This window comes from Corythoichthys intestinalis, chromosome 4, assembly GCF_030265065.1.
Source record: "Corythoichthys intestinalis isolate RoL2023-P3 chromosome 4, ASM3026506v1, whole genome shotgun sequence".
NCBI lineage: Eukaryota > Metazoa > Chordata > Actinopteri > Syngnathiformes > Syngnathidae > Corythoichthys > Corythoichthys intestinalis.
Genome location: NC_080398.1, coordinates 41,248,105 through 41,265,295, shown reverse-complemented (window position 1 = coordinate 41,265,295; position 17,191 = coordinate 41,248,105). Strand labels below are relative to the sequence as shown.

General features: G+C 39.7%; 1 protein-coding gene across 1 annotated transcript in view; it reads left to right on the top strand.

The window, feature by feature from the left end:
- The window catches only part of LOC130914764 (autophagy protein 5-like), a 75,952-nt gene extending 73,057 nt beyond the window's left edge, over positions 1-2,895 (top strand). Inside the window, exon 8 of the mRNA XM_057834253.1 lies at positions 1,765-2,895. Coding sequence (XP_057690236.1) covers positions 1,765-1,856 — 92 coding nt within the window. The 3' untranslated portion in view covers positions 1,857-2,895. The remainder of the gene's footprint in view (positions 1-1,764) is intronic.
- Positions 2,896-17,191: the final 14,296 nt, after the last annotated feature.

The following is a 17,191-nucleotide window of genomic DNA, read 5'->3' as shown; positions in this document are numbered from 1 at the left end:
ACCTTAAGCTAAAATGCGATTTCACTGTATCACGGTATTGCAATTACAGCTCTAAAATGTGTTCTTTTTTTTAGATGTATGGGTTTAAAACCATTTTATGCCTGCAATATGAAGAAATTGTCAGAGAATCACAAAATTTGAAAAATAAGGCCTTAATGAAACCTTTTTTTCAAATTTGTATAAAAGAAAAAAAAATATGTGTAATAAGCGCTCTAATATCTATAACCCTTGCTAAATCCTGTTTTTTTTCCTCATGGAACCTGCAGATGCATGAGTTGACTTGCATCTATTATTTTTTGGGGAGGAAAGATATTTCAAAATTCTGACTTAGTCTGAAAATCATTCAATTCTAAGTGTATCAAATGTGATACATTTGGCAAGAAGGGGTTAAAAAATACTTTTTTGCCATTGAACTGGATTTTTTTTCTCAACATTTTTGCAAATTGGAACAACATGAATATAATGTTAACAATAAATAAATAATATATTTTAAATAAAATTGATATAAATAGAATTTATAGACTAAAGCCACAGGTTACAGCTGCAACGATTAATCGATTAACTCGAGTATTCGATGAGAAAAAGATATTCGAGTTAAATTTTGCTGATTCGAGTATTCGTTTAATTAAAGTGACGTAATGGTTTATTTTGAAAGTGCTTGCATTTAGTTTTATTGATTTGGGTGGATACACTGCCTTCTATTCGGCCTCAATTCACATGGCTGAATCCAGGTGCTCCCTGTTAAGACCAACATAAGCAAAATTTTGTTTGAGGAAATTTTTTTTTTAATGCATTCGTAATTTAGTTTATTGGTATATTTAGCCTATTTTTGTGGGAATATGTGTCTGAACCATTTGTTAAGAGCATTATAAAAAGGTTTTAGCATTTTATAGCATTTGAACTAGCGGACTTTTGCGATGTAAGTTAGCCAATTGTTCTTTTGTTGTACATAGATCCTCTTTTTAAAAAAAATTTTTTATACCGTTTGAGGCTCAGCTCAGTTAATTTAATTTTTCATGTTCCTTATCCGATTACTCGATTATTCAAACTAATTAATCGACTACTAAAATAATCAATAGCTGCAGCCCTACCACAGATAATGTTGCTCAACATTAGAACAAGAACAAAAAAATAAACAACTGGACGTAAAATCAATTTGATCATATATTGTTTATGTAAAACATACCACTACTATTAATTAGTTGAAAATTAATGGAGAGTGAGAGCAAGAGCCAGTGCATGTGTGTATGACTCGTATCATTATTTACACATTATACACACTCACACTCACCCTCTCTCAACACAGAAAGTCGCCAGAGAGAAAAAACACCACAGGCTGTATTATGAAAATGTGTTTTTGAACAGATCTTTACAATGGCGGAAGACTGCAAAAGTAAGCTAATGGTACAGCGGAAACAAGTTAGCTGTCTTGGCATGCTTACTACCCACGTTATCGGCCTCATTAACAAGCTTACGTTATCGTATTTGTTTTACCGTCGCTAGATACACTAAACCAGCTTGAGTGAACTCTCGTAGCTGGTGGGAAACGTTCATGACAGCATTTACTTACCTTAAATTTTGCATAAAGTGACAAATGATGGTCACGCAAATGTGAAATCATGTTGGCGGTCCTGCTGTCCTTCCTCCTCTAAGCCGTCTGTTTCTTTTCTGTAGCCAAAGTACTCCCATACTAGCGACTTTTTTGAGGGGGGGAAAAGCTCAAGTGTAGTTTCAACATCTTCACTCATTGTGTCTATTCGACAGCAAAGGACAGCGCAACAACTGGAGGGGGAAGGGTGAGCGCTGCCGTTCCAAGCCAAGGATTTCTCACTGCATTTTTGGGACATAAAAAGTAGCCATCGTACTGCGGTATGACGGAACATTTTAGTGGTTTTGAAACCGTGACGTTTTCATACCACGTAAACCTTGAAACCGGTAACCGGCACTTGCCTAGTGTGTACTTGCATTAAAACATTTATGTTGACCTGCACATCCATTGGTGCCAAGATTACACTTCAAAAAAGCATTAAATGCGAATGCAAACTAAAAGTCCCTGAGTGTTTCTTCAAACTATTCAAAATTGCACTTTCATTTCACAAGAGCAATACCGTAATTCTCGGACTATAAGCCGCTACTTTTTTCTTTCATTTTGAATACTTCGGCTAATAGTCCAGTGCGGCTTATTTATTGATTTATTTGGGTTAATAGGTAACATTTTTTTTGAAAGCATGGTAATACGACTGTCATAATTATGACATGACACTATCATGTGCATTACTGAATGCTTATGACAGATGTCATTAAGTGTCATCTGGCAAATTATGTCACTAACTTCATTTATGTCAGGCTTGGATCTTTTACATCCATTCAAAAGTAAGATAATTTGCCGGATAACACTAAATGACATGTAATTAAGCATTCATTAATGCTCATGACAGTCTCATTTCATAGTTATGATAGTATAATGAAAGTCTTATGGCACCACCGTCAAATAAAGTGTTACCAAATACCATATGTGGCAATTAATGAAACAACTGGAACAGTAACTGAATTAATAATTAGCACAGAACTTGAATTTTGATTGTTATTTACATCTGTATTGCTGCAATGCATGCTAGGATGCATGTTGGACTACAACAGTGTTGGCAGCAGAGCTTGACTGTCTCCCCCAAGGTAATGGCCAAATGAAGCGTCTTGAAGCAATGAAATGAAACTAAATGCAAAAGCAATGAAACCAAATGGACCACCATGAAGCTTTGAACCACTTGACTGCAAAGCTTCATGGTGGTTCGTTTGGTCTTATGACAGTCGTATAATGCCGCTGTCAAATAAAGTGTTACCGGTAATATTTTGGTGTAAATATCCCATAATACAGCGAGGACAGCTGCGGCCTATAGTCCAGTGCATTTTATCGATGAACAAATTTCGTTTTTGTGTCAAATTTGGTGGGTGGCGGCTTATAGTCAGGTGCGCCTTATAGTGCAAAAATGAATGCATTTAAAAATAATTTTTAAATAAAATACCACAGCTTAGCATCAAATGGTATAAAAAAATGGGGATCTAAGTAAAGCAAAAGTACAAAAAAAACTAGTTTAAATGTCTAATTAAATGTCTGCCAGCTTTTTTTTTTTTTTTTTAACAATTTTCTTTAATCGTTCAAACACATATTCCCACAAAAAAATCCCAGTATGCCTTTAAACTAAATTACAAATGCTTAAACAAACATATTAGCTCAAACAAAAACTTAAAGCCTTATGTTGGACTGAACAATGAGCAGTTTGATTCAGCCTAGACGAGTTATGTCATATTCACTTTTGCCACCAGAGGGCAGTGTATCCTCCCAAACCAATAAAACTAATTGCAACACTTTCAAAACAAATGTACTTCTAAGAGTAATTTTACAAAGCCATACTTTTTACTTGAGTCAATTTGTGAAGAAATGCTACTCTTTCTTCGCTACTTTGGTTTTCACTAGTCGTTACATTTTCCCTTTTTATTTTACAGATTCCAACAGTGGCTCTCCCAGTTTTTATTTGGTACTGATGGACCACAGAAAACCGGAGATATGATCCTTTTAATTTCATAATAGTAAATAGGTTTTCTCCACTAGAAGGCGCTCATGCTTTTTGGACAGATGATGTTTAATTTCTGTAGATTTTTCTCTCTCGCTAGAATTCAATGCATTTTTTGTATTTCTTTGGCTTAATGTGGTTATGTAATAGGTTACAGTGCATTATAATAACAGTTCATATGCTGCAGATACCTGTGCTGAGAAAAAAAAAATATTTAAAAAAATCACACATCACAAGCAGTTACTCACAATGTTACTCATTACTTGTGTATTTTCACCAAATACTTTTTTTTTTCTTGTAGTTGAGTACATTTTTTGGATGACGACTGTTACTTTAGTAAGTAATATTATTTTGAAGTAACGCTACTCTGACTTGAGTCAAATTTTTGGCTACTCGACCCACATCTGCATATGATGAAGTTGCTGTGTGGTAATTGTAAAAACTGTACATTTTTAAAGCAACTCTAATTCATCTATCAGCTGCAATGGAAAACAATGATTTAAAATGGTGGCAAAACACTATTGTTGAAGCTACTCTGCACGTTTTGGAAATTCCAAAATACTTTTATGGTAGTATCCGTGTGTGTTTGTTTATTGTACGTGTGTTTGTAATGAGGACGGCTGATGAATGTCTGGTTTCGGTTGACACTGTTTTTTACGGGATTTTCCTTCTCTGAGTTGCCGTCTGGGTTATGTACTGTACTCGTGACGGATTGGAATGGAACGTGTACTTTAAAATGAGGGTTGGATTTACGAGGAAAAGCTGATGTTGGTGTCCAAAACACATCGTATACAGTATATACTTGGTCTTTTTTTTGGTTTTAATTCTATTTTTTTTCATTACACACTGACGATGATAGACGTGCAATTCATTTGAAGTGGGAGGGCTGGCTTCGAGGTAACGATTGTTTCCAAAATAGAAGAAAATACACATACACACATTTTGGTATTTTTACCTACTGTGTCGTTAATTTGTCGGCTATTTTTTGTACAATATTTCCTTGTCCTAGGTTGAAATTCCCAAATTTTTGTTCAAATTTACAGAAAATAATTTTCTCACTAGGTATATATTTTTTGTAGAGCTGAAACGAATACTCGAGCAACTCGAGTAACTCGAGTTTAATAACTGATCTGAGTAATTTTATTCACCTCGAGTATTCGTTTATTTTGACAGCTATAAGCATCACGTTTTGCTCGGACTACTTTTAATGCGGGACAACGCGCTGATGTTACGTGCGTAGAGGACGAAGCAAAAAACAACAACAACAAAACTTACTGCAGCAGACAGCCGCTACACACGACGCCGACGTTGCTAAATAATGCCCGCACGATGCTAGTTGGTAGCAGGTAGCGTCTGATGCGTCTCATAGAGATCACATGTATGTTGAACTAGATGCGAAATGACAGACTCGGCCGCGTCTGGGCAGCGTTAGTAAACCACCGCCATCTTAAAGCAGTAGAGCGCTAAGCGCTAATAAAGAACGCTAAGTGCTAATAAATAAGATTAACGTTACTGTCACAAGCTCACATAACGTTAGCCCTGCGGAGGGCTAGGTTTCTATTAATTATGACCACTGTCGATGCGTGGCTAACGTGTCTTACATACAGGCTTTAACATAAAATTGCGTTGTGTAGTGATGAGGGTGTAAGATAAAAACTCAATAATGCTAACAGTCAATTTTAGCTCAGTAGTCATTGCTGGATAAAACACCAAGTAGCACTGGTCCCTAATGTGCTCCAATACAGCCTGTATCATACATTTATTTTGAACACTGCAAAAACTCAAAATCCTATCAGGACTTACAGTTTAGACTAACTTAAAACTTAACTAGAACCTAAAAATGGCTTGACACAAATAGAAATTCAATTGAAACACGTAGGAAAAAAATCCTAACTTTTAAGTGATGTGTGTTATCAAGCGTAACGGCATTTTTAGGTAAGATATATATATATATATATTTTTTTTTTAAATAAGATCTAAAAGTTTTTTGAGTGAAAGCAGTGAATTAGTCTTTTTTTTTTATTCTAGTTACATCTGAGATGCAATTGTTGGCTGCTTTCAACAATATACATCGAAAATAAAGACATTGATTGACTGAAAATGGTTCAAGATTAGATGAAATGTCTTGTTTTCTCATGTATATTTATAATTGCTCTTCACCTAAAAATATATTTGTTTTATCCGATTACTCGATTAATCGATAAAGTTTTCAGTCAATTACTCGATTACTAAAATATTCGATAGCTGCAGCCCTAATTTTTTGTCTTTTTTTCCATTTTATTGGAACACATGAATCTAGAATTTGTATAATAAAAATAGGTGTATTGTACTTATCCAACAAATATTTCATCAAATATTGAATGGAAAATATTTTTTTGCCAACATGTTAATTATCACAGACATGCCTGCTTCTATTGTTTTAGTACATAATAAAACATAGATATACACTCACCGGCCACTTTATTAGGTATACCTGTCAAACTGCTCGTTCGTTAACACTTAATTTCCAATCAGCCAATCACATGGCGGCAACTCAGTGCATTTAGGCATGTAGACATGGTTTAAGACAATCTTCTGCAGTTCAAACCGAGCATCAGTATGAGGAAGAAAGGTGATTTGAGTGACTTTGAACGTGGCATGGTTGTTGGTGCCAGAAGGGCTGGTCTGAGTATTTCAGAAACTGCTGATCTACTGGGATTTTCACGCACAACCATCTCTAGGGTTCACAGAGAATGGTCCGAAAAAGAAAAAATATCCAGTGAGCGGCAGTTCTGTGGGCGGAAATGCCTTGTTGATGCCAGAGGTCAGAGGAGAATGGCCAGACTGGTTCGAGCTGATAGAAAGGCAACAGTAGCCACGTTTACATGCTGACTTTTATTCATACCGATTCAAATCATTCCGAATGGAAATTTCAGATCAGCTGTTTACATGTCACTTCATCTATTCCGATCCAGCGTTTACATGTGTCTGCCTTTATTCCGAAAGGACGTTTGACAACTGCCGTCTGACATGCGCAGATTAATCAAAACAAAGCGTCACGTTGCAAAACATGGAGATCGATCGTCAGAGTGCTGCTGTTTTAACTTTAACCCACTTGTTGTGTTTGTGGGGTCGTATCCGCTTCTGCTGTTTTGCTCTTTTGCCTTGTAGTAGCCGGTTTTCAGCGTTTTCCACCGGTTTCTAATCTGGTCAACGCTCCGGTCTATTCCGGCTTCGTGTAACCTCTCGTGAACTTTTTTAAATAGTTCACTGTTCCTCGTTTTACGCCCGTCTAAGCGAGCATTTATATTCAATTCTTTTAAAGTTTGAATCAAATACAATCTTTCCGCCGGACTCCAATTAGGTGCGCTGTGCTTGGAAGCCATGTTGCAAGTGACGTTACTTACGTCACCAAGTGACGTCACCGCGTCAGTACGGAGCATGTGCAGAAAGAACGCAACCAGACACCATTCCGCTTCCCTGTTTACATGATATAATTTTACTTCTAATCGGTTTGGGAAAAGGAATATTCCACCCCTGTGAAACGGAATGAAATTCCATTCGGTTTGGGCCTGTTCATTCTGAATGAGGTGTTTATATGGAACACTTTTATTCGGTTTAAACATCTAAACCGATTGTAATTGGAATATTTGGCTCCATGTAAACGTGGCTAGTGACTCAAATAACCACCCGTTACAACCATGGTAGGCAGAAGAGCATCTGAACGTACAGTATGTCGAACTTTGAGGCAGATGGGCTACAGCAGCAGAAGACCACGCCGGGTGCCACTCCTTTCAGCTAAGAACAGGAAACTGAGGCTACAATTTGCACAAGCTCATCGAAATTGGACAATAGAAGATTGGGAAAACGTTGCCTGGTCTGATGAGTCTCGATTTCTGCTGCGACATTCGGATGGTAGGGTCAGAATTTGGCGTCAACAGCATAAAAGCATGGATCCATCCTGCCCTTTATCAACAGTTCAGGCTGGTGGTGGTGGTGTAATGGTGTGGGCAATATTTCCTTGGCACTCTTTGGGCCCCTTGGTACCAATTGAGCATTGTTGGAACGCCACAGCCCACCTGAGTATTGTTGCTGACCATGTCCATCCCTTTATGACCACAATGTACCCAACTTCTGATGGCTACTTTCAGCAGGATAATGCGTCATGTCATAAAGCTGGAATCATCTCAGACTGGTTTCTTAAACATGACAATGAGTTCACTGTACTCAAATTTCCTCCACAGTCACCAGATCTCAATCCAATAGAGCATCTTTGGGATGTGGTGGAACGGGAGATTCGCATCATGGATGTGCAGCCGACAAATCTGCACCAACTGTGTGATGCCATCATGTCAATATGGACCAAACTCTCTGAGGAATGCTCCAAGCACCTTGTTGAATCTATGCCACGAAGAATTGAGGCAGTTCTGAAGGCAAAGGGGGGTCCAACCCGTTACTAGCATGGTGTACCTAATAAAGTGGCCGGTGAGTGTATAAAACCCATAATGTAACCAACAATAAAATACATCTAAAATATGAGCGCATGAGAAAGAATGTGTGGGCAGAACAAAAGAATGCAAGAAATGAGCGAGTGAGTGATAAGACAACTGCTAGCTCGGTGACAGTGACCCACAGCCGTCATCATGGTTACGGCGACCGCAAACTGCAGGTAGTCTTCAGCCGTCCTGTAGGCCAATAACAACAGACAGTTGAGGAAACCTCTCACAACCACAGACTTTCAAAATCAGGGCGTTAAGCCAGACACACAAACACTACATAGTGTTCCCATAACAAAAAGTGAAGGAGAAGGAGAGACAAAAGATAAAGTGAGACATAACATACCTTAATAATCAGCTCTGTCACAACGACAGAACATCAGTTGTTATTCATCTGCTGACATACGCGAACGCTGTCTAGTTGTGAATAATTCTGTACTGATCTTATGCGTCATGGAACTGCTCAATTGGTCTCTAAGTACCTTGGACAAGATTTTCTCAATAATGCGAACTACATCGAGCCTTTCACACTTTCACGTCTGGATTTACGGAGGATAGCTGGGCGAGATGGAGGCCCATAAGTATGACCGCGCTTGACATTGAGGATGTCGAAGATGTTTACGTGTCCAGCACACTGTTGGTTCTTGCTCTCCTGCTGGGTATTGGTGCCCTTTGGATGCTCCGTTTCTCGGCGAAAGTGGTGCGAGGCGAGCCAGCCTCGACAAGGTCTTTGATGACTTATCACAGGTGAAGATGGACCATAGGCGGAGTTTGACTTTTGGGGCAGGGGGGGCACAACATGTTGATAACCCTGAAACGCAGTGTCAGCAATAAAATTTAACTTTCAAGAATATTCATGATAATAAGTTGACAATGAGCGTTTTTTGTTTCCCACCATTCTTGAGGGGAATTCTAAATCAGGCTGCTTAGGCAATACTTTACTAATACTTACTACGCCAAGATCGTCATCTATTGAATATGGTACGCCCACCGGTGTCGTGCCAATGTAGTTACCACAGTCAAAAATTGCCATATGGAGGTAGATTTGTGTCTTTATTGTCCATTCAAACACTTTTTTTGGGGGGGGGGGGAATATATATTTTGATTGAAGCAACTTTTTTTGGATTGAATATTTTTCATTGATTTTTTTGGATTGAAGTCGTTTTTTTTTTTTTTTTTTTTTTTTTTTTTTTTTTTTTTTTTTATTGAAGTAATGTTGATTTGTGTTTGGGTCAAATTTTGGCTAGGACGGTTTTGTCTTTATTATTCAATCGAAAAAAAAGTTGCTTAAAAATATATATGTTTTAAAAGAAAAATCACTTCAATCAAAAAAGGAAAAATTTCAATCATAGAAAATATTTTTGAATGCGAAAAAATATTTGAGACTGAAAAATGTGCATTTGAACACTTAATTTTTAATTGAAAAAGTTTTCTTTGATTGAAGCAATTCTTTTTGTGTTTGGGCCACATTAAGAATAGGACATTTGTGTCTCAATCATTCAATCCCTCAAAAAGTTGCTTCGGTAAAAAAATAAAATATTTTCAATCAAAGAAAAAAATCATTAGAAAAAAATAAAATTGCCCTCCCCTAATATTCATTTTTTAAGATGAAAATTATATGCAAAGCAAATGACCGTCAAAGGTGCTAGTCACATGATCTGTTCGAAAAATAATTTATTTTTTTGTTCATTTCATTCATTTTTGTTGCAGTTTTATTGCTTTACAATGTTTATACTGGTATAAATAGGAAAGTCAATTACATGTAATGACACTTTTCGACCACCAGGGGGCCCCCCCGTTAAAATCCACTTATGAGATGGACCTAACAGCATCTAATGTTGCCACAGCTCAAATGGTGACGGAAATGATCACAGAGATTCGGGACTAAGAGAGGCTTGTTCGCGTGAACCAAGCCAGGAAAGACGAGGAGTCAGGGCCAGGCCATTTGGGGGCCCTAAGCAAAATAATGCAAAGAGGCCCATATTTTTGGCCCACCATTTCGTCACAGTGTACTGTGAAACCCATACATGCAATCCAACCCATACGTCCATATTTTGTATATTAATCAGATTTTGTTGCACTGCATACTTCAAACTTCTCACCCCAAATGATTGTCAGTACTTACAGTAGATAGCGCCAAACCTTTTTCTAAACGTGGAAAGAAAGAAGTTAAGGAAGAACTTTTATTTTTTTAGGCTTGTAATCAAGTCTCAAAACTCACAAAAGTCAAATAAAGCAAACTGTAGTAAACAGAATACAAATTAAACAATTGCCAGATTGAGGGCCCCCTAGTGGTCAGGGGCCCTAAGCAGCTGCATAGTCTGCGTATAGGCTGGTCCGGCCCTGCGAGGAGTGAACCACCTGCGCGGGATGCGGCGGAGGAGGGCTTCCGTGTCTCCCTCGGCTGTCCTCAATCAACTGGAAGATTTCCTAACAGATAAATTCTCACCGAATCAATGAGCAAACGGATGATTGACTGAATGACCTTGTAGCACTTTATCACAATGTGAAATGTCTACACTAAAAAAAAAAAACAAATTTAATAACAGATGGACACAACGTTCTAAGCTTACATCGCATGCATTCCTGGCAGACGCCTGATAACTCCTGTTGCCCCGACAACAGTGACCACGAACTCTTTCGTCCAATCCATGACTGATGCCACCCTCCAACGCTTAAAAAAAAACCTGAACAATTTCTCCGGACGTTGTCACCTCTCTGGATGCTGCTAAAATGCGACCCTGGCTCTAGTTTTTCCTTCTGTAGCCTGATGTTTTTCGTTGCTTGGTTCTTGGTATTCTTGACTACTCGACCTTTTGTCTTTTCTTAAAGGGTATGTAGCGGCAAAGGGGGTGTGAGACATCAATAGAACCGTTATGTGCCAAGATAACAAATATTGATAAAGTTAACAAAAAAATCAATCACATTAATGAGCAATTATCGAAAATAGATCGAAAATGACGAACATGGGGTGTGGCCTCCCCTCTGCCTCGGCTGCCGGCCGCGGGAGTAGGTTGGGGGGTCGGGTCTCCGATCTTGCATCGCCCCGTGGCAGTTCCTGGGCGTTCTCCTGCCTCCGCCTTCCCCTCTCTTCTCTGGCTGGGCATCCGCCCTGCGCTCCGTCACGGGTCGCTGGTTGGGCGCCGGTGTATCAGCGGGGTGTCGCCTGCACCGGCGGGGGACCCTGCCTTGCCTGGGGCTTGGTGGGCCGCTGGGGGTCCCGTGGCGTGTCGTGCCGGTTGGGGGGCTGCGGCTGTGGCTCGTGGCCCGGGTGGGCGGGTGGGGGTGGGTGTAGGCGTGGGGTTGGTGATGCGTCCCCTCCTGCCATCCCTGAAGGCCGGTTGATGGGTGCGCGGGTGGCCCGGGGGACCACCCTGGGTCCCGGGGGGGGGGACGATGGCTCCTTTGCTGGGCTGCGGGAGGAGGGATGGGCTGCGCATGGCCCCCCGCCCGCACGCCCGCCCACCCTCCCCGGGCTGGCTGGGTGGGGGCCGTGGCCCTGGGTTGGCGCCCGCGCGGCTTCTCTTCCCGTCTGCGTGGCTGTCGCGCGCCCGGTGGGGCCTGCGTGCTGCTGGATGTGGTAGGGCATGCTCTGGTTGGGGGTCCCGGTGCCGGGATTGGCGATGCGGCGGCGTAGGGTTGGTCGCCAACGGGCTTACACTCATAAGATATTCACACGATTACTGGGTTCTAGATCACAGAACTGATTTGTGTACACTCTACCCCTTTCACTCACTTAGCTTATAGACACCCCCACCCCCATTCTCCTCTTTCACTGGCCAATAGGCCCCCACATGGTGTAAACCGGAAATACATCTCGCTGACGATAGCACCAGCATATTAGTAACTAGTTTAGATGTTCAATGTATTTCTAGTTGTTGTTTGTGTATGTGTTTCTTTTCCTTCTTCTCTTGTATTTCTTTTCTTCTGTCCCCCCATAATCCCTTCTTGTTAGCTGCTTTGTCATAAAAAAAAGGTACTTTGAATGATCACAATGGGAGTATGTCAGACTCTCAATGTGAAACATTAAAACTGTTCAGAATCCGGACACTTAGACTTCCATTCTCTCTGTCAAACAGCTGAACAGGACAGGTTTAAAAAAAAAAGAAAATGACGAACATTTCCGAAAGTGTTCCGGAAACAGCCGAATGGGGCGGGGACGTCACGACAAGTGAATGAAAGTCGAGGCGGAGCCAGGTGCCATTGTTTTTTTATCGACGAGAGAGTAGCGTTCGGGTTTGTTTGACCAAAACATCACAAGAATGGTTCAAAACTGCTGTGCTATGTGGTGTACAAATAGCTATTTATCGGAATATAGTATTCATGAGTTCCTGAACGCGAAAAAAAAAGCTGGACTACGCAGACAATGGGTAAAGTTCGTCCGTGCAAAGAGGGCTAATTTTCTAGACACAGCCTCCGGCACGGTTTTCTATGGTGCGCATTTTCCACCTGAAAGCTTCTCGAACTATGGACAAGTGAAATCGGGTTTTGCTAAAAGATTGCTGCTCAAAGGAGATGCGGTGCCGACCATACACGCGCAGCCACCTAAATGTCCCGAGATATCAAGAAAGAGGACGATGACTGGCAAAGGAGGCTAAGGCTAAGCAAAGGAGGGGAGCAGCTAAGCTCGAAATGGCCAGAGTGAGTACCCTTTTATAAAAAAAAAAAATATCACGCATTGGATACAGGACTGGACACATGTATAAATTATCGCTCGTAAAATATATAGAACAAATCCTCTGATCCCATTCATATTTGTGTCTGTTGGCAGAGCGAAAAGCTATGATAGCGCAATAAATGATAATTTTTCTATGCATTCCTTTATTTTGCAGTCACGGTGTATCAGCTTCACAAAAAGAAATGCAAAACAAATCATTGGTGTTTCCCTCACAATCTGCTGCCGATGTTTCATCAGTGTCATTGCTCCCCTCAATGACCGTTTCATTACGCTGCATTGGCGTTCGTTTGGGCTCAAATTGGTAACCTAAAACACCGATTAAAGCTTCGTAACTCTCCTCGTCACCATTAGATGAACATTCGTTACGTCCTTCTACGTCGGATTCGTCGCTGAAACTAGAAACGAAATTGTCTGCCATCATCGCCGGCATTCAGTATTAAAGCACTGAGCCTTTTTCTTGTTGAAGAAACAATTCTGAATTCTCTTTTATTGACAACGAGGGGTGTTTCTTTATGAGGGAACCTGGAATATGTGCAGGACGAACACAATGCATCAGCATAAACAGCTCAAAACACCCCTAATTCTCCCCTCACTAGAAGGAATTCTATTGATGCAGACAGGCGCTGCCCCCCTAGTGGCCGGTGGCGCTCTCTTCACTTGTAATGACGTCACGCACACAATCTGCCAGATCTTGGGCGCCGGTGTAGGTGCACTATCTTATTCCCCTCACTATCCACTCGCGGGGGCCTGCGCTTGTCAGTGACGTTCCTTATTCTCGCTATATGTTTATACAACTTTAACATTTGTTTATAATACGCTCTGCGTGGAGTATCATCCATCGCTTTTCCTTTTAAAATGGGCACTTTTAAGCGAACGCAACAAGTACCAACGGGAACATTTTTCAACAGGCATTTCACGGGACAGCATTTCCTCGGCCAATTATATAGCTTATATAGCGAGAGCGAGTGGATAGTGAGGGGAAGAGGATAGTGAACCTACACCGGTCGTTTTAGCTTGACAATCGAGCCAAATTTCTCTCATTTTCTTGTGTTTAATTACACGAAGTGGCATGACATATGAATACAAAAGGCATGCATTTATGGATAAATGATGGAATATTAACATTTTCCCAGGGCATGACATCCCCTTTAAGGTTAGCAGAGTTAGTGTTCTTGGTGTCTGGGTTAACAACAACATGAACATGCGGCGTTTGGCTAAGAGGTCAATCGCTAACGTAATATACTTTCATTCCTCAAATTTGTGTATTTTTTGGGTGTTTTTTCATTGCATTTTATAGGAAGTGTAATTCTTAACTTTTCAATCAATAGATTTTTCTAATGAAGGTTAATTTTTCCATTTTTATTCTAATACACATTAATTCATAGCATTGTATGTATTTGTTGTTTTTTTCCCATCTTATTTAATAGGAAATGTACAGTATATTTTAATTTTTCGACAATTCTTTTAGGGGTTTCATTTTGTCATTTATTGTTTATTTTAATGCACATTTTTTCTAATAATTATTTTAATTTTGTCTATTTTTTCATCCAATAGAAAATGGATATTTACGGAGCCCCCCGGGTGCCAGGGTAGAAAAAATTAAAAAATCATAGCTAATCTGTACCCGCAGTTTAGTAATCTGTGGGTACAGATTGCTAAACTGTGGGTACAGTTTAGTAATCTGTGGGTACAGATTAGTAAACTGTGGGTACAGATTAGCTATGATTAAAAAAAAAAAAAATTCTACCCTGGCACCCAGGGGGCTCCGTAGTAATCTCAAGCTTGTTTTTTTTAAAAAAAACATCTCAAACTTATTTTGTGAGCCCGCTGCTCTGTATCAAAGCAGCCATGAAGAGACTCCGCAGATGCGAGCTATTAAACCCGTGTGTAGTCATGTCGCGTAATGGTGTAGTTTGGCACGATGTAGGGTTAAAACCATAATTAAAGCTGTGTTTAGTGTTGCCCCATTACGTGACAAAGTCAATTATGAGCCGCAGACATCCCTGAAGACGCTTCGGCACTTTCCCCCATTGCAGTAAAAGCCGCGACATGCCCCGCAGACACACACAAACAGCATTTTACACGGCACCGAGTGCGAGGCCGCGTGCAGTCTCGGCATGATCAGACACCGCTCGAGAGATGAAAAAGTCTTTTAAAAAAAAAAATTGTCATCTGACAAACTGTCCGTCATTCCAAGTGTGTTGCACATGAGATTGTCCATCTAAGGCAGTGCTTCTCAATTATTTTCTGTAATGCTCCCCCAATGGAAGACGTAAATGTTTTGCGCCCCCCCAACTCTCTGCCTCCACTGTAAATGTCGTATCATTTGCTATAAGATTATTATTATAATCAGCACACCTCTGAATAACATTGTGTCCTTTTTAATATTAAAGAAAAAACGTAATATAGATCAACTTGGAATAAAATACAATATGACTTTACTAACATTGTTTTGTTTTTAACAGAAAAGACTTCAAGCACATCAATTTGCCTAAATTAAAAAACAAAAACACTTCCAAACTGTAAAACATACACTCAAGGCACATTCATTGACCGTTTGATACTGAAAAATAAAATTTTGTAAAATCAAAAAATTATTGTAAATTCAAATTGATTAGCAACATTAACTCTTGAGGACTAAATCCCAAATAATTTGACCGGAAAAAAACTAAAATTAATGAAACAAACACGACATTGTCATTGAGCAGAAGGACAGTTTTGATTTTTGCTGTAAATTTACATATAATTATTGATAATGAATCATCCATATGTGTTTTTTAATATAGACCAAAAAAATTACTAAGATTACAACAAGAAATGAGAAAATGTGGGAAAAAAATTAAATAAGATATTTAAAAAATTAAAATTAAAAACATATTGTAAATGGAGAAAAAAAAGGGGAATCATTAAAGATAAAAATGGATTTTATTCTTTTTAAAAATTCTTTAAATTTTTCAAGTTTTTTATTTTAAATTTTTTATGTCCAATTTTCTATATATATTTTTTTTACATCTCATACCTGTTTTTTTTTGTTTGTTTTTGTTTTTTAATTTAGACCTATTTTTTTAAATTGGACAATTTTCATCCATAATAATTCCTGATTCATATTCATTTTTTTTTTACATTGAGATGTCTAATGTCTTTATGTGACCTCTTAAATGATTTGGCATCCTGCTGTCCGCTGCGAACATTTTTAGACACGGTAAACAGACTGGTCTTTCCTGGTCTCCCACTGTGCTAAAAGTCAAAGCCAAACGCTACATAGGCTTCGTCATATTTCCTCGTCTTAGCTTTCCAAATTTCCAGTGTCCAGAGCGCCACTGGCACCCACTGAGTGGATGTCCAATGACACTTTTTTCTAGTACAGCAAAAAACGTATTTTCCCCAAGGTCACATGCGCCACCCCTGGCATAGCTCTGCGCCCTCCTTGGGGGGCCCGCCCCACCATTTGAGAAGTACTGATCTAAGGGCACTCAATGAACTCATTGATGGTGCCAAGACATCCAAAAATTTCAGGATGTTTTTCGTCACATGAAGCAGAAAAGATTACATTTTGGGGTCATGAGGTCAAAGGTCATGCGGCCAAATTGAATTTGTCTGTACAGGGAGTCCTTGGCTTACCACGTCCTCGATCTACAACATTATGTGTTCAGCTGCTTAGACCGGGAAAATAGGATTCTGAGTGTCCTTACTGTCTGAACAGTTTTAATGTATCACATGCAGGCCCGGAGTGACTAATCGGGAGCTTCTGGACGATTCCAGAAGGGCCGGCCGGCCAGATGGGCCGGTCCGCGTTTTATTTAAAAAAAAAAAAAAAATTACACTGTTATCATTTTTTGTTTGGTATTTATTTATGACAGTGTCACTGAGTATAACTTACATTCTGTTACCGCTGTCCCTGTGGGCCGTCTTAAAAAAAAAAAAAACAGTATTATTTTTTTTTCCAGACTCATCCTCACGTGTGCAGACGAAAAATACAGCATGCAGCTCCGCCCCCTAATTGTAGTCTGTATTGAGCCAAATTAGCTTCTATCTCGGTGCTCGGATGGATAAAAAGAGCAAGGGTGGCGCTGAAAAATAAGAATTAAAAAGAGAAAAGCACTCGTGAAAGAATCGGCAAAATGCGCGAAAATAGCTAATTTTTTTCATGCAACGACCTTGCTGCCTCAAACTACAGAGGATTACAACGAAAGTGGTAAGGCCAGATGGCGAATAAAATGCAGCTTGCACCGTGTGATACGACAATATGTAATTGTGGAAACTTTGGCTTCTTGTAGCACCTCACAAGGGATATGTAGCAGCAAGCATTAGCCATAATGAACACACCACAGGTGCAGAGCTGGAAGGTAGGATTGCCATGTCGTTCAGCGAGTGAACATTAGAATTAATATAATCAATTACGTGGCGTTTTTAAAGTGGAAATGGAAAATGGATAATAGTATCATTAGAAGTTGTTACAATGTGCA